The 27,172-nt window shown below is 38.0% G+C and overlaps 1 protein-coding gene across 7 annotated transcripts in view; it reads left to right on the top strand.

Annotated features, from left to right (window-relative positions):
* RBMS3 (RNA binding motif single stranded interacting protein 3) overlaps positions 1-16,884 on the top strand; it is a 1,487,986-nt gene extending 1,471,102 nt beyond the window's left edge. For 6 of the 7 annotated variants that reach the window (XM_073222890.1, XM_037008613.2, XM_037008610.2 and 3 more), the window contains one exon: positions 1,852-1,983. In XM_073222890.1, coding sequence (XP_073078991.1) covers positions 1,852-1,983 — 132 coding nt within the window. Of the gene's footprint in view, positions 1-1,851; positions 1,984-10,469 lie in introns of those variants that run through there. The other variant, XM_073222891.1, reaches the window with a different exon arrangement.
* Positions 16,885-27,172: the final 10,288 nt, after the last annotated feature.

The following is a 27,172-nucleotide window of genomic DNA, read 5'->3' on the forward strand; positions in this document are numbered from 1 at the left end:
GAGGGGGCGTAGAGCTATCAGGATGAGGGTGAAACCCTTAAATATGAGTACTTCTCCCTGCTTCTAGCTGTTGTTATTGCTGGCCCCTGTGACATTTGCCATTATGGTCAGAGTGGATTTCCTCCCATCGTCTGGGACTCCTTTGGTGTTGATTCTGTTCCTACTTCGTGAGTTGACCAGCAACTGATGCACTGGCACTGCTCCCCCAGGGAGGCCTACCATGACTGCCCAGCCTCTAGAGCTACAGAAACTGGGGAAACTCTTTCCAGACTCAGTTGGATCTTACACACTGTTGGGGGTTATTCTGTTTGCTTTTGGTGTATGACAAATACATCCTAGTAACAAGGTTTGAGAAACACAGAAGTTTAAGAGGACATATGGAATTTACGAAGCCAAAGAAGTCCAATTTTTAAATCTTATGTATTCCAGACCTGTGGGCCCCAAAGAATGTGTCAGGATTAAACAGGTTTTTACTGGCTTTTTAGAATTTCAAGAATATGTGATTAAAATACTTTTTTTTGTTGTTATATGTAGCCATCAAAAAGCACCTATGCCATCAAATCATGAATCTAGGCATTCAAGGTACATTAAGCATCAATCTGGGCCACATATTTGCATTTCTCCATGTCTACACCACATGGTATTCTTCACTATAGAATCTGAGCATTTTAATGACCATAAAATGAGACACATTTGACAGTGTGACTCATCGGAAACAGTCTAATTATAGTTAAACATGAGATTTAAAAGTAAGTCTTTCATTAGGAAAAATACAAGTACACTCTGATATATTGCCTTGAATTTGTGCTGATGAGGAAAAGCACTGATTAATTTTCTATGGAAAAACACTCATTGAAAATTTACGAGTATCCAGACAACAAATACATGCTGGCGGGGAGAGTTGGGGTGCGGAGTGGAGCTCCGAAAAATGCATAATACTAAATGGCATAGTGGAAAAAAAGACTGAATTAATATAGGGAGAATTTTGGATTCTAAGGAACACTTTCAAAGATCATTACGGACAGAGAGTTGAGCAGGAGCTTTTGAAACCTGACATGATTACAGTTGTCCAAGGCTACGTGAGTAAAACCAGGAGAATGTATTCAGGAGGATGCCCCCTGTTAGGCCTACTACCACCAAAAAACACAGCCTATGCCTGATTCAGAACCAAACACACTTCCCAGGGTGAACCGCCTCCAGATACCTGTTCTTGTGGGCATCTGTGAGAAATGAGATTGGAAGGGTAAGAAAGTGAATAAATCCAAATCCAAGATGTTTGTTTTCTGAAACCTTTAAGAGAATCCTAGTTCATGTCATAGAAAGCAAAGCAAAATAAAACATACCAAACTGCTGAGAGGAAAGCCTATTTAACAGTGTTCTCTGAAAAGAATTCCAATCTTGGATGTCGATTTTTTTAAGTCAGAGTCCATGGTTTTGCCAAATCATAGAGAGACAGGAGACAGTACAGTGCACTAGGCCAGGAAAATGTTCTGAACATACACATTTGTAGAGGAATCCTTCATGCATTTTGTTTTTGATTACTGAATTATTATTTAGAGTGCCTGTATGCAGTCATGGTTTAAAAGTTCTAAGTATGGGTAGAATGATTTTCTGACCGTTTGCTCCAGGGACCTCTGATGGCAAGGCGTCTTGGTAATGCACAGACGTGAACTCCTCAGCCCTTCTCCGAATGTGCTCTGTGGTTTTCCCTGTGAGGACTTGTTGAGGGTTCCTGTATCTGAGTGTGACTCTGCTCAGGCCCACTAGAAGAGGGGTGTCCCCTACCGTCCACCTGGAAGAAGGCGCTTTGCTGAAGCGAGTAAGGCTTTGTGCTTTTATCTGCCTCCTCAGGGCGTCGTTGCCGATACCTCTCCCCAGACAGTGGCCCCTTCATCCCAGGACACGAGTGGTCAACAGCAGCAGATAACAGTGGACACGTCCAACGAACACGTACCTGCATATTCCTACCAACAGTCTAAGTAAGTCTGGGCTGTACTGAATGCCTTTTCTCAAGAGGAGTCATCTGGGCATCACTCTCTCATGTATCTGCTGGTTTTTGCAGAGGTACAGACTGTCCCATGTTAGTGACAGGAGTTTATTTAGTTCATGATTAGTGGGTTGGCCATTTGGGCCAGTCTCAAATGGAAAGTCCTTCTGGACTTGACTGGACCTGCTCAAGCATTTGGGGATAGCTGCTGGTCGTTTCCATAGCTCAGCTTCTCAGTGTCGGTTGTCTGTTGGTTGAGCGATGGAAGCAGTTGAACCTCCAGCAGAAATCAGCAGTTTCTGATCCTCCACGAGGCTGAGTCACACGAAAGTCTCAGAATCTGGAGAACAGCAAGAGAGGAAGCCCAACTGACCAGCATTTTCCAATTCTGGTTGTGACTGATTTGCTGATGCCTCATAGGCCAAAGCAGGTCACATGGCCAAGCCCAAAATTAACGTTGGAGCTCACTACCAAGAGGCTTGAAAACAGAGTGAACCATTGCAACCATTAAAAAAAAAAAAATCTACCATATGTATGTTTGGAGAAACTCCAATATTCCCACTTGAAACTAAATAATGAGCCTCCATTTGGGTCTCAGTTACCTCATTCTTAAATGAAAACAGTTACTCTCCTTACAGGGTTGCTTTAAACACCCAGGAAAATAGTTCATGAAAGAAGGGTATTGTCAATATAAAACAACACGGAGTCTTATTTAGGAATGAAATGGCAAAGCAGAAGTCAGGTAGTCAGAACTACTCTTGAAAATTCATCTTAAATCATTTATAAAGCAAAGTACAGTTGACTTTGTGTTGAGTATGTGCACTAAGATTTGAGAGGTTTTGACTGAAACCAAAGGAATCAGCAGAAGTTCAGACTATATATAAATGTCTTGTCATAAAAACTGTCCTACTTTGTAGATAACAGTCGAAGCCCTGCTAAATAGAGTGTTCCCAAAAATTCCCTCCTGTCTGTTGTTCCATTTCTTAATCTTCATTCCTCTTTAGCCTCCCCACGTGCTTAGGGATTTGTTTGTTGTTGAAGGATTAATCATGGTAATGAGTCTCCTATATATGGTCTAGCTTCTAAAGTCAGTCCTCCAAATTAAATGTGCTTAGAGCATGACTTAACCTTATAAATACAAGGTATTTTATTATTACTACTTTTATTATGATTATTACTATCACATAATAACACTCAGGGAAGATCTATAGTGTATAAAGTATGTTGGGTTTCTTAATTTTTTTCTTAATTTTACCTGTGGCCTGTGTGAATCACTTTTACATGCACCCAACAAGACTACTGTCTCAGGAACTCTGCTCCAAGTATCGTGGATTTTGTTCTCAGTCTGCTCAGTGGTTTACATGTGAGGAAAGAGCAGAAATGGGTGGCTATGTGAAAGCACAGCAAGAGGCATAGGTGGAAGGTGAGGGACCCTGTGTTGGCCAGAAACATTTTTAAAGGTTTGGTGAGCAGGTGAACCTGCCCTTGACTATTTCAAAGCATGATGAGTGGTCCTAGACCCTTTTGCTCACAGTTTAATGATATCTGGGTAAATGAAAAAGATACTTCCACTCATCCAATCAACAAGTATCAACTGAATGCCTACTAGGGGACAGGCAGGATTCCAGATGCTAGGGAAAGACCAGTGAAAGAGGTGGACAGCTCCCCCATTCGCTTGGAGTTTACTTCCTGGTAGGGGTAGATGCACAATCGATTGATCAGTGAGCAAACGGTCAAATATAAATAGAATTGCAAGGCAGATGACTGCAAAAGATTATTGTGAAGGAATATGACTATATAAATACCTAAGATTTGGTATCAGGGAAGGCATCTCATACAGGTCTGGGTCTGAATGATAGCTCCAAGCTAATCTTGAAGACATTTGGAGAAAAAGCATCCTATGCAGAAGAAGCAAGAAGTTGAAAAGTCCTGAGGGAGGATCTGAGGATGGAGTGTGGTGGACTAGGGGAGATGTAGGTGAGATGACACTGAACAGGTGGCTTCTCTTCAGCCTTTGGTCCTTGTATATGTGGTTTGTGTAATTATTCTCCATTTTATTCTAAGAGAGCTGCAACACCTTTGGAGGGCTTTTAAGAGCAGGAATGACAGACAGGACTTGATTTACATGTCGATGCCTCTATTACCAATGGAGTCTGAGTATGGAGGGATGTGTTTCAAGGATGGCTTTCAGGATCTTCCCAACCTTTCATTCATTGCACGATATGGTATGGGGCATGCTCTGCCCGACCCAGACAGAGCACCCCGCTTCTCATGGATTCTGGTGAGCATCAACCCATCACCTCCACACCTAGGCCAGCATCGTGCCAGGTTCTCTGCTGGGATACTGAACCCCTGCCCTCAGGTTTTTACAATCTAGGATAGGGTTTAGACTTATACATAGGCAAGATACATATGCTGCAAGGAAGAAAATGAATAAGGTTCCTTAAATAGTATAGTAATAGGAGGACATATTTAATTTTTTCTTGGCTGGGTAAAGATGTTGTTGGGGGTTGTGATCCCTAGAGCTGATTTTACAGGTAGTGGAGCAATGTTCCAGGTGAAGTAACAGCATGGCCAATGACCAGGAGTGGGAAAACTCATAGTGTTTCTTTGAGAAGTGCATGCAGAGTAGTGGAATACTGTGAAAAGGCAGATTGGCCCAGACTCTGGTATCAGGGGCCTTACTGAGGAGCTTGGATGTATTTCCTTCATTCTTTGCGTGCTCTTCCAGCTGAATGGATTTAGAAGCAATGCAAACAGCCAGTGTCTCACCTGAGGAGGATTGCCCCAGGCAAGTTCACTCTGGATTTGGTGAGACTGAAAAATGTTAGGGGTAAAAGAGTTTATACCAAGCTTTATTCTCATGGTGTCAGGTCAAGTGCTGGAATCATGCCTGCCTCTGGGGCAGTCTGCATGCAGCAAGGCTGTCTCTGTCTCTGTCTCCACCTCCTTGCTCTCTCCTTAAGGCTCTGCCTTGCTCAAGGCTCTGCTTTCTGCTCCAGGCTCTGCCTCTGCTCCAGACTTTGCATCTCCTCTGCCACAAGCACTGGGCAGAGCTCTTTATATAGCAACATATGCAATATTGCCTTATTGCCAAGGGCTGTGTAAGCACTAACCTATTACATCATCAAGTAGATTAGGGTTAGATGAGGATCCTGGCCATGGGAACTTCCATTTTCCCTAGAGCCAGTCCTACTGTTGCAATGATGCAGACAAGAGGGAACAAAGGTCTGATATAAGATGGTGGCAAGTATAATAGTGGGGGTGGAGTGGGTGAAATATAGTAAGAGAAAAAAGAAATCACAGAGGGTTTAAAATACCAAGCACAATGATGGAATTATTGATGCCATTGAAAAGCAGATGAGATAAAAACCAAGGAAGCTCTGATTTGTGGAGAAAGACAGGCACTTAACTGTCCTAATAAGGAGTCAATTCAAAGAAATTTTGTTCTTGGATATATTTGAGGATGTCTGAGTCTGACCACATGAAACTTTAAGTGTTTAAATGTGTTTAAAACTATGGCTACACCATGGTAATGTGCCTTGACCTATGGATTCTTATGGTGGATAATGCTGAGTGGTCAGCAGATAATGTATATCAAGGGAAATAATTCTCCATCCACTGTTCCACAGTGGTAAAAAAATAAATATAAAGGTAAGGATTTTCCCCACTTGAAGGAATTTTTTTTGCACTCCTGTATGAATGCATAATACGGGATATTCCACAGGGCATGCTTGTTGCTACAGTGTGCCAGAGATGAAAGCACCCTGGAACATGGAACATGGAACGTTCCCATGTGTGACATGTGAAAACCACTTGCATTGCTTTGCAGACATTTCTTTAAATCTGGAGAAAATTTTTAACGGGTACTGTTTGTATTCTCAGCTTCCTCTCTTTGACATGCTACAAAGTGCTGGGAGCTTTTGACTTGAAACAACAACAGTTAAAATATTGAATGAAAACAAAACAATATCCAAAGTCAAATAAATTGGTGGATGACAACCACTTCTGGAATTCTGTGAAAGGAAGAAATTAATGTCACTCTGTCCAAGTGTTTGTCAGTTTCAGCCAAGAGAAGGTGACCGGTGTCATGGTAAGACATGAGATTCCACAGCACCATCTAAGGAAGACCCTGGGAATTGAGCTAAGCATTCGGATCATGTATACACCTGGGTTCTTTTGCATGTGTAACTATCACTGAGAAAAGTTTGAGAGATGCAAGAGCTCTCGCAGAGACGTTGGTAAGGAAGCATTCATTAGGAAACAGGCACAAATCAGTCTCTACAGCTTTCCCTTTATACTTGATAAAGTTCCAGCAACGTTCTTTTAATTTGAACACACTTAACATGAAAAATTCATTCAGGTTAGATTTGATTATTTCCTAGATGGAGGGCTATGTTATCCTGATAGAGGTCATGAGAAATCTACTCCAAGACAGTCTTATTTTAAATTTAATCCCAAAATGGTAGGCTACAATTTTCCCTACATTCTTATATCTTTTCTCTTTGTGTAGAGAGAAGAGCATCTCTAAAATAGGTTAGCCACTCCTCATTATTTTGAATACTACAAATTTCACAAATAGCAGCTCATTTCCAGCACCATTATGCTAATTAACATGCCACTACTATTATCAGGCAACCCATTTCTAACAATCATTATGCTAATTGAGATATGGATAGTTTAAAGTCCTTCTATAAACCTCTGGCCTTTCTCATTAAATGATAGCTGACCTCCTGTGGGGTGTGAAATTCTGATTAGGGTAGCTGAGTGCCTCTGCAGAATAGCTGAACCCATCACATGTACATTTAACACCATAATGTCTATCCTAAAGATATTTTAAAGTAAATTACAGACATTACAACAGAAGGTTTTAGGATAAAAGCTTGAGAAATATAAATCATGTGCATATGAATACAAAGGTTATATTTGGGATTTATGTTGGCAAGTATTTTAATTAGTCCAAATTCTGCTCTCCAAGATAAAAATCAGATATCCACATTTTGTATTCATCCTTTTTTTCCTCTCTCTCTCTATCTATTGTTAAAAGAGGCTTTTAATGCAAAAGAGACTCTGATCTCTTATCCCAGAAGACAAAAATGAGACATGGGTTTATTTTGGAAGTTCTATGGAAATTGCAATCCCTGCCCTATTTACTATCAGTTTTGGTTTGTGCTATATAGAAAAATCTTAAAAATAACTAGGACCTGAAACGTAGGAGTCTTGAATCAAAGTTAAATTCTAATATGCAAAATGAGAAAGCCTTGGTTCAAATTCCTTCTTTGCCACTTCGTAGCTGTCATTCAACCTTTTGGAGCGTCCTTTTCCTCTTCTTTAAAGTAAGAGCTTAGATCAGAGTTCTCCAAAGAGTACAAATTAGGTCTCTTGTATTGAGGGAGGATTTACCACTATCCCCTGGAGTTGAGGTGGGAAGGGGTAGTCAAAAGCAATGCTGGGAAACTGCTTTAACCTAAAAGAAAAACTTTCTTAATTGTAATTCTCTTCAAAGCTGTTGAAATGCTAATAGCCGTGACCTCCTAGAGGGCCAGATAAACACTTCAAATGTTTTACTTCCTGAAAAATTAGGGTCTGTGCTGCCCTCCTCCTTTGGGATTCTAGGAGAATTTTTCATCGTATTTAATTATTAAAGAACTCTAATAAATTTTTTATTGTCAACATGATGATTATTTTGATCCTAATTAAAAATTTTTTTGTATCAATACTTCTTTGCTGGTGTCCCAACCACTTGTTTAGTTTACCTATGAGTAATCCAGTAGTGGGAGTAGATGTGCAGTTTTTCCCAAACTCTGGACCACAGACACTCTCTTTCCACATGGCGTCACATGAAGCTATAGGTCAGGAGTGATTCAGGGATCATTCTGTCAGTAGATGATCCCTAAAACTTCCAAGTCTAAAAGTCTAGAGTCTTAAAATTATGGTTTCTTCTTCCTAATCTGTTCACACTGCTTTTTGGGGGAATGGGGGACACAAAGAGGATAAGAAAGTTCAAAATCACTCTAAAATGATTATAGATTCCATTATCTATGAGTCTTTCACCATTTACACTGACCTTAGAAGGCCCTTAATCTTAGACCAAGTATGGCAAGGTCTTTTTATTCTTCAAGTCTTCTCTGGCTAACTGAACTGACATGAGCACCAATTCCCTAATCACTGTCAGCATATTAATAATATGCAAATTACTTGATTAACATCCTTACATATCCTTTAAACTTGTGAGTAATAATACATTCTTTTTGCATAGTTCTTTACAGTTCACAAATGATTTTTGTACTCATTATCTCATTCGCATGATTCCTGAAGTTGCAACCCACTTTATTTCTAAAATAGTCTCACTGCCCAACTTAAAACATTCTTGTTGCTAATGATCACAGACTTGAATATTTAAAAACCTTCTATTTTTATGGGTATCAGTGCAATGCGTAAGCATTATGTAATTGTGTAACATTATGTAAATGTGTACTTTCATACTTCATCTAGAACAGAGAAGGTGGACTGGACTAAATTCAGTTCTATTAAGTAGCAATACCTTTTCACTTCAGATTTCAGCTAGCAACCATGAAAATGTAAAGTACAACCATTTGTTTCTCCTCATTTGTTTTCATGTAGCAGTGAGACCACTTGAAGTATCAAAGAAGTGATAGGAGAGGACTACTGGAAACATGTGTGTCAGGATTGAAAGTAGCTCCATCCTATCTCACAAGTATGGACACTTGGAGACCAGTGTATATGACATACGTGAGCAGTGAGCATGTTTTGTGTCCATATCGTTCACTGAGTAAAACACCATTCATTGAGCTGCTCTTATAGAGGTGTATTAGGTACATTCATGGTGTATTGGGCATTTTCTGCTCAATCGGCAGGATAGATGGGAAAGGGAACAAAGAATAGACCATAAAACAAACACACAAAACCAAGATAAAAATAGTTTTGTTTCCAGCAAGATAGATTTTTAGAAATAAATAAAGTGTGCAATTTACAAAGGTATAGTGAGAGAGCAAATATACACCAGGGTTCCCCTAACAACTACTACTAAAATTTTCCTTATTGTAGCTGCTATTATGAAAAATTTTAATGCATTTCATTTTAAAAGAAATTCCACTTTCTCATATAACATAGGAAAAAATGTATTGCTAGAGATTTAAACTATTGGTTAAAAATGGAAATATTTGATTATCAACTAGTTGCTTTCCTTGCATGATTCTAGGGATGAATTCTTCAGGCTTCTAAAAGACACAGCTGATTCTTATAAGGGATTTTTGCAAATTAGAAAAGGAACTGGGTGATCAACTGTCATACAGTTCAAAACACTGTTGAGGGCTTTTTGTGAATTTGATTAAGGCCCTGTTGCTTAGATCAAATGTGGTTCTGCATCAGACTATATAGCTTGGGGAACAGAGTGGGGGCTGGAACTTAGCCCCAACACCCTTCCTCAGCCATGCATCTTACTTGCCCAGTAAACAACCTATACAACTATACCCAGCAACGCTGAGGTTTCCTTCCTGAATTAAGTAACCAGGCATCAGAAGAACCTGCAGAGAACAGAGAAGAAACTTTCATCTAAATATGACCTACAGATAGTTTTAAAAAATCTCGTTTTTATAGCACACCCCTGAAGTCATTTAACAAAATTCTAATCCGTGAGTGGAAGAGCTAAACCGAAAGGTCAACCCAATAGAAGCTCAACCCTGCAAAAGTGGTGAGGCAGAAGCAGAAGACATTATTTGGGCTGGATTAGGCAAAGTGGCATATAGTAAAAATGACATTTGTCTAGCTAAATACCTATTATGTGCATAGCATTCTGCCAGACTTCTGGAGAGTAAAAAATAAAAGTAAAATATAGTCCCTGCTCTCAAGAATGTAAAATCTGGATGAGATGGATGAGCAAGGAAGAAAAGAAGAGGTGAGGGGAAGAAAACTTCATTGCCCTCTTAATTTCCCTACTTATTTACTAGACCAATTAGGCTTTTGTGAATATATGTAGTGAATACCACAAGAGAATATGCAATCCATTGCTGTTCTTGGATACATAGTAGGGACTCACATCTTTGTTGACTGAGTCAGTGATGAGTCCCATGGGAGTTCAGAAGAGACAGCATTACTCAAAGAATTTCTGGGGGAGCTGCCTCATCAGCCAGCCATCGGGAAATAGGCTTCATGACCATAGGGAGCATTGCTTGCTTGGGTTGATTTGTAATATTTATTACTTTAGAACTGAAAAGTGTTCTTGACCTATTAGCCTTGATAGTTAATGTGAATAAACTCTCTGGTTCAAATACATATTTGTGTGAAAGTGGCAGAATTTGATACTTACTTAAGCCCAATGTGCTTATACAACTTTCTTGATGACTGTATTGTATTGCAAGGGTTTAGTAATCTTTTTAAAGAGACTTCCCTGGAAAAGAGCACAGAAGATGATTTCAAAGTTGCTTTGATGTAATGACCACTCATTCGATTGTTTTCACAGACCGTGAACAAGACTGAAGAATGTCTGAAACTTTGCCTTGAATGAAGAAACTTCATTGAACAAGAAGCTGGCTTCCAGTTTGCACAGGCGTCAATGGAATGCTTTTTTCTTTTTTAATTTCCTACTTATCCAATGGAAAAAAAGGTGTTTTTATGTGCTGTGCAAATGGTTCCTTCATGTGGTCTAACAGTTTATTTTTGCCATCATTTTTTTTTTTAACTAAAGAAACAAATACCAGAAGAGGAAAACAAAAACAAGACCATACACACATACATTACAAACAAAGCAGAGAAGGTTGAAATTTTATCTGGAAGAATATTTGAACTCAATTCAACTGAAGGTGTAGATAGATTTTTTTTTAAAAAAAACAAAAATTCTGATGTCAAGAGGTGGGCAAGCAGAAATGGAAACAAATTGTCTTCCTCAATAATTAAGCTATTCTTTCTTTTTCCCTTGTTGAAATCTAGTGGGTTGGATTTTTATTTTATTTTTTTCTTAGAAATATAGGTAAGGTTTATCTTGAATCTTAATTGCCTTAATTTTAAGGACGTCAAAAGCTCTCGAGGCAAGCTGTCAACGTCTTGTTAAAAAAAATATCAAGAAAGAATTGAAATATTGTGCCAGCTTTAGCTGGTACAGAAGTTTAAGACTATGAGTTTTTAGGGTGAAAAAAACTGTACAGTTTAAAAGAAAATGCTTTTCTTCATTTGAAGAAAATTTGTTGATAAAGGAAACTGGCAACGGCAAGAATTGGGAAAATGCTGGGACTTTTCATGAACTTTGTCTTAAGTGTTCAGTCATTCTAGAAGGCTAAAACATTTTATGGAGAAGTTACTAACATTGGTTTAAAAACAACTGCATTAGAAATAATGCGTGTTTGGGGGGCAGAATGCAGATTTTTTTAATTTACGAGGCGTGATTGCTAGCAAAAACATTAGTGCTTTTTATCTGCAGTCTTTTTTATGAGCTTTACAAAGTTTTTAGTCAGCTTTGCTTGTCACATTGCAAAACCTAGCTTAAGAGCATTAAAAAAAAAACTTAAGTAGATAGGAGCTTATGGTCAAAAAGTGCAAAAACAGAAAAAAAAACAAACAAAAAAAGCAATAGATAGAGAAATTGTTGACAATTTCTGTAGTCTTTCCTAGTTGTGATCAAATTCAGCCTATGGATGGCCTATTTTATACCAAAGATGAAGTGGCACCCTATTGCAGTCCAGAAAATAGAAGTTTTTTTTTTCTTTCCTTCTCTTTTCTTTTTAAAATTTTATTTGAACTACATGGCCGGACCAGTTCTGACTGTGTTGTTCGTTTAAACTACCTTCCACTGGTGTTTTACATAGTGCAAAAAAAAAAAAAAAGAAAAAAGTTGTCTTTTTTTTTTTTTTAAGTGTATTTGTTGATAGTAGAAGCTTGCACCTGCTGTGTTTGGCAGTTTGAATATGAAGAGTTCTGGATACCAACAGATTGAACCAAATGACTTTAGATTTTGTGAGCTTTTGTGGTTCCTTAGTAGCTCTTTTGAATAATGAAACCTATATTGATGGCCACCAATAAGCCAAGACACTTGTTTAACAGATGAAATTTATGGGAATGTTGAATGGAAGGTACTTCCTGAACTGGTCTGAAAGGTCATTTGTCAGAACAGCTTAGTGATAGTCCATTAAGTGGTGAACGCTCTCCTGAAAAGGCCTCAGAGTATTTGTGACAATAGTCTTCCTTCTAAATTCCAACACCTCTGGGGTTTGTCTGGTCCCCTCAGTCCTTGTCATCATCCACCATGAATAGGCATCTTGATTCTGCATTTGGGGAGGAGACTTCTTCCTTTTGCCTTCTTTCGTTATATTTATACATCCTGGTGTTGTGAGAAGAAAGACAAAATAGACCTTTTTATTTCAGTTTACCTCTCTGAGGCAAGTAGGACCAGTAAGATTGAGGATACCAGTAGTGAAATTTAGGTAAGCTTTTAAAATGCTAGTTGACAATCAAGAAATTGTATGATTCATATTAATAAGAACCAAAAGAATTAGGTTTGATCAATCATTAAAGCCAAAGGAAATATATTTGCATTGAGAGTAACGCCAAACTTTTGTCTAAAATGAATTAAATTGACTTCGCAAATAGCTCTGCATATTTGATTCATGAAATCCATGTTCATCCTGTACAGTTTTATCTGAAATTAAGGACAATGGAACTTTGTTAATTGAACTACATACTAGAATTGCTTTCTGAATGGTTCATTAGAATCAAATAGGTGAAACTCTTTCCACAAACTAAGGCACAGGTACCTGTCTTAGTCCAGAGGGAAGAGGGAACTGCATTAAATGCACTGTAAAAGAAAACAGGGTAGGCTTTTAAAACCTAAAAAAGAAAAGAAAAAAAGAGGTAAATTGTATTCCCATTAGGTCAACATGAGTAATGAGTTTGACTCATATGAAACTGTCAATATTGTGCTATTTATGACATAAACAAAGGCCTAGTGTTCGAATAGACCTGGTTCTCTTATTTGAAACTTTATGTTTTGGAGACTCAGATCTAGAGAGTGACTCCCTGTCTTTGCAGTTAAAAAAAAAAGCAAACACATATCCAAGAAAATGTAGCATGTGCTACAGAAAAATTCCAACTGGCCACACCCACCCTTATGGTTTGCTATGCTTTAGAGAGAATCCTAGATTTGTACTTTCTTCTCTCCCATCCTTCAGCTTCTCATGTATTTTGTGGGTAGCACTTAAGTTTTACCCTTGAGAAGTGGGCCCTGAGGTCCAAGGGGTGTAAGCAAACGCATATGGGAACTGTGTTTTCTGTTTGGCTTTTTCAGTCTCTCAACTTTTTGTATACATAAGGATTATCCTGGGCATAATTCATTTGAGTATGAAGGCAACAGACTTTCTTTTACCTCTGTTAAAAAAGAAAAAAAATAACGTGATACAAAGAAAGTCTCATTTACACAATCGACAAAGAGGCTAAGAGTAACTACCCTGTGGCTGGGGGATATGCCTAGGTAACTTCTTGTTTCTGTTCAAAACTACTGCTTTATTTGTACATTCAGAAACATTCTTTTCAACTATGAAATTTCAATGACCTCCATATTTTTTTTAAACCACTTCAGGCAAAAGGAAATTACCTGTCGTTTTACATGTCCATGTATGTTTTGTGTTTGGATTTTTTATATCATGTCATTCTATAAAATATCTAATTTCAAACCAAAAAGAAAAAAAAAAAGAAAAGAAAGAAAAAGTGGCACATTCAAATTTGCATCTGTTGTCTTACCTAATAATTGTTTTACAAGTCAAGTCTGGGAAAGAAAAACAAAAGAAAAAACTGTCAACAGGTAAGCAGCATCCCATTGTGTGAAAAATAGAACAACCCAAAATACGTGGTCAATATATATACAGACACCGAATCCTAATGTAATCAAAGATAGATATGTATTATGGTGATTTTAATCCTACTTAGGACTGTAACCATTTTTTTTAAAGTATTCTAGTTTAGACTTTCAAGCATTTTTTCAGATGTTTCCAGTTTTTCTTTTTGACTTGAATTGCCAAGACTTAGCCTAAACATTAGGAAAAAAACTAAAGCCACCATCCAAGTGGGATAAACACTATCTCATCCAAAATCTAATTATGTGGTCCCTGGAGGAATGGGTTTTGTGTCAATAACAATAAGGTTTTGTCAGGGGAGGTAAGGTAGGAACTGAGACTGGGGAGCTCCTCAGGGTCTTCAAAAGACATCATGGACTCTAGGGGAACTGAAGGGGTAATATTAGCCCTGTCTGTCCTTAAAACACTGGCATGTCTTGAATATTGCAAGTGACACCATATTGAAAAAAAAATATCCTCTGCCTGATACCAGTGGTTGGGATTAGCTTGGCCAGGATTAGTTGGTATCCTTAGATTTCATTCAGGTATTGTCTCCAAGCTTCCCTTGAATCAATTCTTCCTGTGACCCTAAGAGATCTGCCACAATGGAAAGCATATAAAACTCACATCCACTCCTTCAATGAAAAACTCCATGGTGTTAAAAGCACCCATAATAGAGACCAAAGACTGAGGACAGAAGGCTAGATGGGGCAGGAAGTTCATCGTGTTGACAGAATATAGACCCCTGGCAAAACTGCTTTAAAATCAATTTCATGTATGACCAAAAAATAAGGACTTTTTTTTTCCCAAAAAAAACTTATTTTGAATAACTAGGATGTGTCCTATATACCCAGATATCTTTTACGGTACTCTAAAATCCCTAGTGACTGTGAGATTTGACTTACATGGGACTTTTGCCATCTCCTTCGTGATTGAAAAGTTTCAATATACTGTTTAGACAGATGATAATATTAGTTGGAGATTACAAATACAGTTGAGAATTCAGTCTCAGTCTTAACTTGAGTTGTACAAACCACTGCAGATGAACTGATAAACAGAAATTCTTAAGTGGGTTAAATGTTTTTCTATGATAGAAAATTAAAGGAAAGGATATTTATGTATATGTATAAAACATTTGGCACATTTGAGGGCTCTCACTTCTTAATAAAGTTTTAACATGTCATAGAGCCTTGATTTATAGCATCTTGCCCACAGAAGGGAGCAAAGGATGAGATTTTGTTTCTCATGTTATTGTGGCTGGCATGCTTTAAAATTTTGAGCTCACTGGGACTGACAACCTCTCACTCCAGTCTGAGGGACCGATGGAATTTAAAGAGGCTCATTGATTCTGTACACTATGCCCTTCCTGCAGCAGAACGATAATGGGATTTCATTAATGAATCAATTTGTATTACAAATAGCATCCACTGTGGCATTGGAAGACAGTTGACTCTCACTCAGATTTCACGTCTTACCAAATATTCTTAAATATGAAAGCAGTCCCTTAATCCGAGTGCCCCTGGTCATGGCTGTCCTTTGTGGACCACGTAGAGCTCAGGAATGTACAAAAGCTAAGTACAAGATCCCTGAGTGGCCCAAAGATCTTTTATGATGTAAGGCAGGGAGGCTCCCTTCTGACTGGTGATTTCTTTGATTTTTGGCTTTATGTCCCTATACCTCTGCTCACTGTCACACAAAAAAGAATGGATGGCTTCTCAATATTCATTTCCTTGTATTTCAGGGAGGGAAAATAGTGTTTTGAGAAAAGCTGCTTCCATGTAGGAAGCTTTAAAGCTGTAGAAGAGGTGAGATCAAGCTTGGAGTCTGCAGAAAGGACCGCTAGGCCACTGAGTCCCACTTTTCTTCCATGTCATTCTCTCTAGTTAGTAACTGCCCCTTGGACTGAGTATTGCAGAAATACAATCACTCTCAATTATTGAAGGGCTAGTTTGTGGATTTGTTTTGTCTTCTCTTTTCAGCTTTTAGGTCTTGGGCTCTATTTCCTTTTATTAACATTTTACCCCAATGGTTGAAAATAAACATTTGGAAATAAAATTCAAATTTTATTTTATTTGTCTATTTTATTTCTTGTTAAATATTGATGCATTGAAGGAAATTATCCATAATGCCCCTTTCCCCACCACAAATAATTAAGAGTTGGCTGTATTCTTGCAGAATATAAAGGAAAAAACTGTAGCAAAGAATTAGGCTTCCTTTAAAAGAAAGCTGTTTTGTTTGTTAACTATTGAAATTTGAACTAGTAGAAAACGTCAACTCAAAATTGAGTTATGAGATGATAATAGCAACTCTTGGTTAACTATACACTCAGCCTTTTCTTAAATCTTTGACCAAAAAGAAAAAAATTCATTAAACAATTGTTTATTTTTGACTTTGCATTACTATATTAAGTAATTTGACACTCCAGTCTATTTTTTTGTAATCATTTCATATTAAAATAGTGTCCAAGTGTAGCACTGTTGTTATCCTTTATATTTTAAACCCTCTGGTCCCAGATTATTAAGAAAGATGCTCTCTCCTCCTCCCAAAAATATGTTATTTCCTCACATATAAAAAAGAAATGATTTAATACTTTTCAGGAACTATAAAAACTATTTCAAAGAGACCTTGAAAATGTTTTCTCCATTCTGGAAATTAATGCTTCCATTTATTTAAAAAGAAGAATATAATTGTAATCTTAATTTTTTTAAATTGATGTAAAAGTGTACTTGCTATAAAATATTCAGTTTCTTAAAAAAAAAGGGACATAGTTTCTTCAAAACCCTTGTTTCAGGCCATATTTGACTTCATGGAACTTCTGAAGCATCATTCAATTTCGAACTCCATTTACGAGCATTTTGTACTGCTGTCTCTGATTGTCATGGAAAGTTCTGTAATTCTATGGTGTTTCCGGTTTTATTTTTAATTTTTCATCTGTACCACAGTCAAGTTAGCTACCATTTCCCCATTCCTTGGGCTTTCTGTAGATCAGTGGATGTTAGGTTTAAACTTCTGTTTTCTTTGATGAAGCTTTCAATAAAAAATGAAAATAAAACCAACCGAGTAGAGCCATTGTGTTTGTTTTCACTCTTCCAGCAATGGGTTGAGGGAGGGGCTGTTGGGAGGGAGCAGTGTCTGCCTCGTACACTGCCAGCTTCCTAGAAAATTCCTCAAAAAAAGGAACCATCCCTGGCAACAAAAAGAGAGGAGGGAACTTCTATTCATTCAAAGGGGCATAAGAAAGCCACAGTTTGCGAGCTTTGGGGTCATAGACTGCTTGAGTCTTCCCAGGCCCCTGCACACTCTTCGTACTTTCTGTGCTTAGGGATTCAAAGATCAACCTGTTTCTACATCCAGGCATGCCTAATGGCTACCAAGTACTTGGTTCATCTTGTGAGAAGGCCAGGAGATATATAACAACAAAGGAATTTCTTCTAACAACTGTGGTTTGTATCCCTACAAGGATTAAACTCCAAGTCAACCAAAATGAGATGTGTCCCGTCTCTCAAGCTGCGGTAAACAAATAAGAAGAAACTGTATTTCTCTGCTTCAGAAGCAGCCAAGTTAACCTGGAACTCATGTTCAAAGGGGAAAATATTACATGCTGTAAGTGTACTTTCTGTCTTATTCAAGAATATTTAATTCTATAGAAGACCAAGTAAATGAGATGAATGAAATACATATGATGTGTTAAATGCAGCAAGTAGTCTTTGAGACACATAAAATAAGTAGAGCATGCAAGTGTGAACAAAAATAGAAATGGAAAGATGAAGGGGACAGTAATTATAATGCGCTAAATATATATGAAGCACCATGTATCCTCAATACACTAAACATACATGATACATATAAGGCACTCAGTATTTTTGAGGTCTTAATTTGTTCACCTGTTAGTGCCCACAGCAGCTTATCAGGCTAAAAGGTGAATTTCAATTACTTGCCCTTACTTCTCTTGGTGGTGGTGGGGTGGTGAGGGGGGAGCAGCAAGCATGTTTTACTGACTCCTTTTTTCTGTCCCCTGTCTTGCAAGAACTCTGATCCTTGCGACACTCCTTCAGCAGGGGAAGATGAGGTGGATGAGGGACAGGCAGGATATGTGAACACTGCAGAATTTTCAAATAGTATGGTCCTTCCATTCCTGTAGAATCCTATCCTAAATGGGTAAACCTACTCCCATGTATTTCCTCTTGCCTCTTGCTGTAGGATTTTAATTGATGTAATAAGCTCTGGGCTTTCAACATCTTTATTTGACCTGCAAACTTTTCTGTTCCATCACCTCTAGTAAAACTTGCATGATCATGGACTTGGAGGCTGCCACGGCGGCATCAAGGCAATTTCCCACATGATGTCATCATGTTTTAGAATATAAGCACTTTAGAGAGGGTGTGGAGAAGGCTAACCAATCAGTGTCCAGGCTCTAAGAATGTGTTGTATATATTCCTTTTCCTTATGTGAGTACCAGTTCATGTTGTTTCTTGGCAGAAGAGAAAATTGAGAAAGTGAGAAGAATTATTAAAGAACAAGAAAATAAGACTAGAATGAAGATCTTGAACTTCATCTTACATTCCATCAGAGGTGGTTTTTAGAGCAATGGTTCCTTTTTGTTGTTTGTTTTTCAGGAATTAGAGACTTTTAAGAAGATGATACTACCACCTCCACTGCTCTCTTGACAAAATTTTTGCTTCAAATTGGGGACATTTGAGAAATTTCTGAAGTGTATCTATAGGCTTCTGCTGAAAAATTCTTGGTTTCAAGATATGAGAAAAATAACTAGAGACTGAAGAAACAAGCTACATTTTGTAATGGAGTTCCTTACATATAGAATAGCCACAATTTCTTGACCTCATATCTATGTATTTTTTTATTTTTGTCATTTATTTTCTCCAAGAAGAACTGAGTGCTTTCTCAGCTCTTGATTTCTCCAATGAAGCTTTTAAAGAGATGCTAACAAAGATAATTCGGCTGTTGTCCAAAGTGAATGTAGTATCTTAATCTCAGAAGATTTGATTATTTCTGGATTTTCAGTGAATGAGTGTTATTTACCATAATTATGAGCAAGTCTCTCATATGTCAAAAGGCTGTCTTTTCATTTAGATCCTCAGATACAGAGGGAGTGGCTTCTCTCCCCTAATTTAGGAAGTTGCAGGTTACTATTGTGACACAGTGGTCGCCAGGTCCAGGTGGTGCTGCTGTGCTAGTCTCCAGTGGACTCCAAACCCAAATCACAGATTCTGCTTTCTCTGCTTTCTCACACAGAACCAACATCGGGTATGGCTGCAAGAGCCAGGGCACCACTGACTGAGCCTTCACTATATGCCAGGAACTGCAGCAAGTGCCCCACATTCCTTGAGTTCACACAAGGCCCACCTGAGTGCCCTAGGGCAGGTCCTGCCATTGTTCCCACTTTCCAGATGAGGCTTGGACAGTTGTGTCACCCACCCATGGAGCTGGACCTATGAAGGGCTAGAGTTTACTTTTGAAAGAAGATCTAACATCTCAACCCCTGGGTCCTAAGGTTTCTTCTTTAGTGACTTTGGGAAATAACCAGTGTGAAAGTCAACATTTAAAATTTTCAATATTATTACAAAATTTACCTCACTTGGCCTGACATTGTGTGATTTCTGTAGACGAGGGCATTGGACATTCATTTGCATCCCCTTGGTCACAGAAAACCAACACAATTTATACTTTCCCTCCCAGAAATGACTTGCTGTTTCAATCATCTATGTGATTTGTTCTGGAAGGAAAAGGCATATCTACCAAATAGATAGGCATACCTTTTCACTGATTCCTTCATTTAACAGTGTCCAGCACATGGATACTCCATAAATATTTCAATGATGCAAAGATAGAGTAGACACAGTTCTTGTTTACAAGGATGTCCTACTCTAGGAAGTTCTGGTTAATGACAGCATTTTAGCATGAAATAAGATCAGAGAATTTTGTGAGCAATATTTTTAACTCCTCCAATGGTTTGAGATGTAAAGTAGATGGAAAAACCGCCTGGTCTGATTGCAGTCATGTCTTCTCTCACCCATGTGTAGGCTGAATATTCTAGGTTCCAGCCCCCTCGCTGCTGCCCCTTCCCTAATTCAGCCCCTTAGCAGAGTGGCTGAATGTTTCACTCTTACCCTTTTCCCAAACCATCTGGAACATTTAACTCATTTAAGCAAAAAGAGTGGGCTTTGCCATTCCAAGCTGGTCATAACTCTACTGGCAACTATTATCTATTACTACTGATCTTTTTACAGTCAGACAAGGTAAGTGCTAGCCACATGAGGAAACTGGGGCTTGGGAAAGCCACATGACTTGGCCATGTTTTCAGTGTAGAAAGGATCCATGCTTAGGGTCACCTAATACAAAGTGTATAATTTCCTCCTAAGCAGCACACTGGATCCACTGATATGACTTGAAGGAATATATTGTCCAAAATAACTTTTCTATTTCCTACTTTTCACCATTATAATTTTATTCTTGGTTGTAGATGACAAAATACTGGAAAAAGTACTGGACAAGTGGTGAAAAAATCTTAGATTCCCCCTTTAGATATACTATCTACAAAACATATTTTCTCTCTCCCTAAACTTCAGCGTCTTCATCTGTCAAGATGTTTACCTTCTATTTCTCAGAGTGTTTAATCAGGACAATATTAGGCAATGCATTTATCATGCATAGATCCTCTAATAATTGTAAAGATAATAGAATTTTATCTTTTCAGTTCTAAAGTTCAGCCTGAAAGCACAGGATGTTCTTGGGAAAGTAATTCCTGAGAATTGAGGGTAAGATGAAAACAAAGAAGGTAGAAGGAGGCAGGAGGGCTACGGTAAAGCCAAGGTGACCGTCAGCTGCTTTGCAATGTTGCCCAGATTCTGGAAGATGCAAATGCCAGGCTTAAACCACTTATTCCCAGGCCACAAGAACAAAAGAACACAGAAACCTAGCTGCTAGTTGAGCTAAAACCCCTCACAAATTTCAGATGATAGTCCTTTACAATCACTCAGTCAACAAATCACCTGGGGTTACCTCTGTCTTATTGGAGACTCCAACACGGTGGGCATGTAATCTAAAGATAGCTACTGAAAGAGGTGGGCAGAGCTTAGCAATTAGATATTAGATATTAGCAATCAGATATGACTATTACGCATGTGAGATATGTGAGCTGCAAGCAAGACTGAAGAACTGGTGTGGGGTCTCCTGCAGACCTCAAGCCCATATGTGTATCTAAGAAGTAGACAGGATCAAAAGAGTTGCATCAATAAGCAAGTTACATCAAACACAAACATTTCCTAGACAGGTGATTGCTACTAAAAAAAAATGTTGAAATCTTGCTTTTAAAGGATTTGAAAACAATGTAATGAGTAATGACCATGAGATAGTGGTTGTAAAACCTATACATAGCTCTGTCTTTTTGCCTGTGGCCATCATCCCTGTCCTCCCTCCCACCCTAGTGTTGTATGGGTGACTTGTTTTGTGTTTGTTTTTGCTTTTTACTTTTTATCAAAATATAATACTGTCAAAAAGAAATAAGCATACGTTATAAATTATCAACACGATAGTTTTCACAAACTAAATATAGAGGTGTAACCAAGAAATAGAGTATCAGTACCCCAAAGACATCGCCCTCTCCTACCCCTCCTAGTGATTCTATATACCTACTCCCATCCCAAAGGGTAACTATTTTAAACTCAAACAACCTAGAATGAATTTGCCTGATTTTTTTTAAGGTATCATTGATATACAGTCTTATGCTGAGGTTTCACATCAGCAACATTGTGGTTACTGCATTCCCCCTATTATCAAGTCCCCCCCATATACCCCATTACAGTCACTGTCCATCAGCATAGTAAGATGCTATAGAGTCACTACTTGTCTTCTCTGTGCTGTACTACCTTCCTCATGCCACCCCTATAATATGTGTGCTAATCATAATGCCCCTTAATCCCCTTATCCCTCCCTTCCCACCCACCTGCCCCAACCCCTTTCCGTTTGGTAAGTGTTAGTCCATTCTTAGGTCCTGTGAGTCTGATGCAGTTTTCTTCCTTCAGTTTTTGCTTTCTTGTTATACTCCACAGATAAGTGAAATCATTTGGTACTTGTCTTTCTCTGCCTGGCTTATTCCACTGAGCATAATACCCTCTAGCTTCATCCATGTTGTTACAAATAGCAGGATTTTTTTTCTTATGACTGAATAACAATCCATTGTGTATATGTAGCACATCATCTGTATCTATTCATCTACTGATGGACACTGAGGTTGCTTCCATATCTTGGCTATTCTAAATAGTGCTGCGATAAACATAGGGGTGCATCTGTCTTTTTTGAATCTGGGATCCTGTTTTCTTAGAGTAAATTCTTAGGAGTGGAATTTCCTGGTCAAATGGAATTTCTATTTTTAGTTATTTGAGGAACCTCCATACTGCTTTCCACAATGGTTGAACTAATTTACATTCCCAACAGCAGTGTAGGAGGGTTATCCTTTCTCCACATTCTCACCAGCATTTGTTATTGTTTGTCTTTTGGATGTTGGGCATCACATCTTGATGTGAGGTGATATCTCATTGTGGTTTTAATTTGCATTTCTCTGATGATTAGTGATGTGGAGCATCTTTTCGTGTGTCTGTTGACCATCTGAATTTCTTTTTGGAGAAGTGTCAGTTCATATCCTCCACCCATTTGTTAACTGGGTTATTTGCTTTTTGATTGTTGAGGCATGTGACCTCTTTATATATTTTGGATGTCAACCCTTTATCAGGTCTGTCATTTATGAATATATTCTCCCATATTGTAGGATGCCTTTTTGTTCTACTGATGGTGTTCTTTGCTGTACAGAAGCTTTTTAATTTGATATAGTCCCACTTGTTTATTTTTGCTTTTGATTCCCTTGCCTGAGGAGATATGTTCATGAAAAAGTTCCTCATGTTTATATTCAAGAGAGTTTTGCCTGTTTTTCTTCTTCGAGTTATATGGTTTCATGACTTACTTTCAGGTATTTGACCCATTTTGAGTTTACTTTTGTGTATGGAGTTATATAGTAATCAGTTTCATTATCTTGCATGTAGCTGTCCAGTTTTGCCAACACCAACTGTTGAAGAGGCTATCATTTCCCCATTGTATGTCCACAACTCCTTTATTATATATTAATTGGCCATATATGTGTGGATTTATATCTGGGCTCTCTATTCTGTTTCATTGATCTATGGATCTGTTCTGGTGCCAGTACCAAATTATCGTGATTACTGTGTCTTTGTAGTAGAGCTTGAAGTTGGGGAGCATAATCCCCCCTGCTTTATTCTTCCTTCTCAGGATTGCTTTGGCTACTCAGGGTCTTCTGTGGTTTCATATGAATTGCAGAACTATTTGTTTCAGTTCATTAAAGAATGTTGTTCATATTTTGATAGGGATTGCATTGAATCTGCAGATTGCTTTAGGCAGGATAGCCATTTTGACAATATTAATTCTTCCTACCCATGAGCATGGGGTGAATTTCCATTTATTAGTGTCCTCTTTAATTTATCCCTTGAGTGTCTTGTAGATTTCAGGACAGAGGTCTTTCCCTTCCTTGGTTAAGTTTATTCCTAGGTATTTTATTCTTTTTGATGCAATTGTGAATGGAATTGTTTTCTCGATTTCTCTTTCTGCCAGTTCATCATTAGTGTGTAGGAATGCAACAGATTTTTGTGTATTAATTTTGTATCCTGCAACTATGCTGAATTCAGATATTACATCTTGTAGTTTTGGAGTGGATTCTCTAGGGTTTTTTATATACAATGTCATGTCATCTGCAAACAGTGACAGTTTAACTTCCTCCTTACCAATCTGGATGCCTTTTATTTCTTTGTCTTGTCTGATTGTCATGGCTAGGAGCTCTAGTACTATGTTGAATATAAGTGGGGAGAGTGGGCATCCTTGTCTTGTTCCTGATCTTAGGGGAAAAGCTTTCAGCTTCTCACTGTTAAATATGATGATGGCTGTTGGTTTGTCATATATGGCCTTTACTATGTTGAGGTACTTGCCCTCTATACCCATTTTGTTGAGAGTTTTTATAATGAATGGGTGTTGAATTTTGTCAGATGTTTTTTTTAGCATCTATGGAGATGATCATGTGATTTTTGTCCTTTTTATTGATGTAGTGGATGATGTTGATGGATTTTCAAATGTTGTACCATCCTTGCATCCCTCTGATGAATCCCACTTGATCATGATGTACAATCCTGTTGATATATTTTTGAATTCAGTTTGCTAATATTTTGTTGAGTATTTTTGCATCTATGTTCCTCAGGGGTATTGGTCTGTAGTTTTCTTTTTTTTTTTTTTGTGGTGTCTTTTCCTGGTTTTGGTATTAGAGTGATGCTGGCTTCATAGAATAAGTTTGAAAGTTTTCCCTCCTCTTCTATTTTTTTGGAAAACTTTAAGGAGAATGGGTATTATGTCTTCTCTAAACGTCTGATGAAATTCAACGGTGAATCTATCTGGTCTGGCTTTTGTTCTTGAGTAGTTTCTTGATTACTGATTCAATTTCATTGCTGGTAATTGGTCTGTTTGGATTTTCTGTTTCTTCCTAAGTCAGTCTTGGAAGGTTTTATTTTTCTAGAAAGTTGTCCATTTCTTCTAGGTGATCCAGTTTTTTAGCATATAATTTTTCATAGTATTCTCTAATAATTATTTGTACTTCTGTGGGGTCCATAGTGGTTTTTCCTTTCTCATTTCTGATTCTGTTTATGTGTCTAGACTCTCTTTTTTTGTTGATAAGTCTGGCTAGGAGTTTATCTATTTTGTTAATTTTCTCAAAGAACTAGCTCCTACTGCCACTGATTTTTACTACTGTTTTATTCTTCATAATTTTATTTATTTCTGCTCTAATCTTTATTATGTCCCTCCTTCTACTGACTTTGGGCCTCATTTGTTCTTCTTTTTCTAGTTTCATTAATTGTGAGTTTAGACTGTTCATATGGGATTGTTCTTTCCTGAGGTAGGCCTGTATTGCAATATACTTTCTTTTTAGCATGGCCTTCACTGTCTCCCACAGATTTTGCAGTGTTGAATTATTGTGTTTTGTCTCCATATATTGCTTGATCTCTGTTTTTATTTGGTCATTGATCCATTGATTGTTTAGGAGCATGTTGTTGAGCCTCCATGTGTTTGTGAGCCTTTTTGTTTTCTTTGTACAATTTATTTCTAGTTTTATACCTTTGTTATCTGAGAAGTTGGTTAGTACAATTTCAATCTTTTTGAATTTTCTGAGGCTCTTTTATGGCCTAGTATGTGATCTATTTTGGAGAATGTTCCATGTGCACTTGAGAAGAATGTGTATCCTACTGCTTTTGGGTGGAGTGTTCTATAGGTATCTGTTAGGTTCATCTGTTCTAGTGTGTTGTTCAGTGCCTCTGTCTCCTTACGTATTTTCTGTCTGCTTGATCTGTCCTTTGGAGTGATTGGTGTGTTGAAGTCTCCTAGAATGAATGAATTTCATTCTATTTCCCCCTCTATTTCTGTTAGTATTTGTTTCACATATGTGGGTGCTCCTATATTGGGTGCAAAGATATTTATAATGATTATATCTTCTTTTTGAACTGACCCATTTATCATTGTATAATGTTCATCTTTATCTCTTGTTACTTTCTTTGTTTTGAAGTCTATTTTGTCTGATACAAATATTGCAACTCCTGCTTTTTTCTCCCTATTATTTGCATGAAATATCTTTTTCCATCCCTTCACTTTTAGTTTGTGTATGTCTTTGGGTTTAAAGTGGGTCTCTTATAGGCAGCATATAAATGGATTTGCTTTTTTATCCATTCTATAACTCTGTGTCTTTTGATTGGTGCATTCAGTCCATTTATGTTTAGGGTGATTATTGATAGATATGAACTTACTGCCATTGCAGGTTTTAGATTTGTGGTTACCAAAGTTTCAAGGGCAGCTTCTTTACTATCTACCTTAACTCACTTATTACACTATTATAAACACAATCTGAAGATTATTTCCCCTCCCCCTCTTCTTTTTCTTCCTCCTCCTCTCTTTATGTTAGGTGTCATATTCTGTACTCTTTGGGTATCCCTTGAATGACTTTGTGGCTAGCTGATTTAATTTTGCATTTGGTTATTATTTAATCGGTCTACTTCCTTTTCTGTGGTTTTATTTTCTCTGGTGACAGCTATTTAGCCTTAGGTGCACTTCCATCTAGAGCAGTCCCTTTAAAATACACTGTAGAGATGGTTTGTGGGAAGTAAGTTCCCTCAACTTTTGCTTATCTGGGAATTGCTTAATCCCTCCTTCAAATTTAAAGGATGGATACAGTATTCTTGGTTCAAGGCCCTTCTGTTTCATTGCATTGAATATATCATGCCACTCCCTTCTGGACTATAAGATTTCTGATGAGAAGTCTGATGGTAGCTTGATGGGTTTTCCTTTGTAGGTGATCTTTTTTTTCTCTCTCTAACTGCTTTGTCCTTGATCTTTGCAATTTTAATTATCATATGTCTTGGTATTGTTTTCCATCAGTCCCTTGTGTTGGGAGATCTGTGCACTTCCATGGCCTGAGAGACTATTTTCTTTCCCAGATTTGGGAAGTTTTCAGGAATTATTTCTTCAAGGACACTTTCTATCCCTTTTTCTCTTTCCTCTTCTTCTGGTACCCCTATAATGCAAATATTGTTCCCTTTGGATTGGTCACACAGTTCTCTTAATATTCTTTCATTTATACAGATCCTTTTTTCTCTATCTGCTTCAGCTTCTTTGTATTCCTGTTCTCTAACTTCTATTCCATTTACCATCTCCTCTACCTCATCTAATCCACTTTTAAATCCCCCCATTGTTTGTTTCACTTCAGTTACTGTATTTTTTAAGGTGTCTATCTCCCTCCTGAATTTATCCCTTAGCTCTTGAATATTTTCCTGTAGCTCCATAGCATGCTTATGACTTTTATTTTGTAATCTTTTTCAGGAAGATTGTTGATTTAAGTCTCACCAAGCCCTCTTTCTGGTGTTTGAGGGATTTGGGGTTGAACAAGTGTCTTCTGCCTCTTCATAGTCTTGGAGCAATGGGAGTGGTTGCAAGCAAGCATCACAGGTGCCAGCTGGGAGGACAAAGTCTCTTCCTGATTGCCAGTCACAGTGCCTGTCTCCACTGTCTGTGCTGGTTTCCTGCTCGCAGGGAGCAGCTTCTGGGTTAATCCCCTAAACTGCCATGCGTGGGTTGGCCCTTGGGATGGCCTCGGGTGATGACAGGGATCAACAGTGAGTGGCATGGGTGTCTTCTGCAAGGACAAAGCCCTTTTCTGCTTTCCAATCTCAGTGCATGTCTACACTGTCTTTGCCACTTACCTGCACTCAGGGAGAGGACTCTGGATTTA

This window comes from Manis javanica, chromosome 15, assembly GCF_040802235.1.
Source record: "Manis javanica isolate MJ-LG chromosome 15, MJ_LKY, whole genome shotgun sequence".
NCBI lineage: Eukaryota > Metazoa > Chordata > Mammalia > Pholidota > Manidae > Manis > Manis javanica.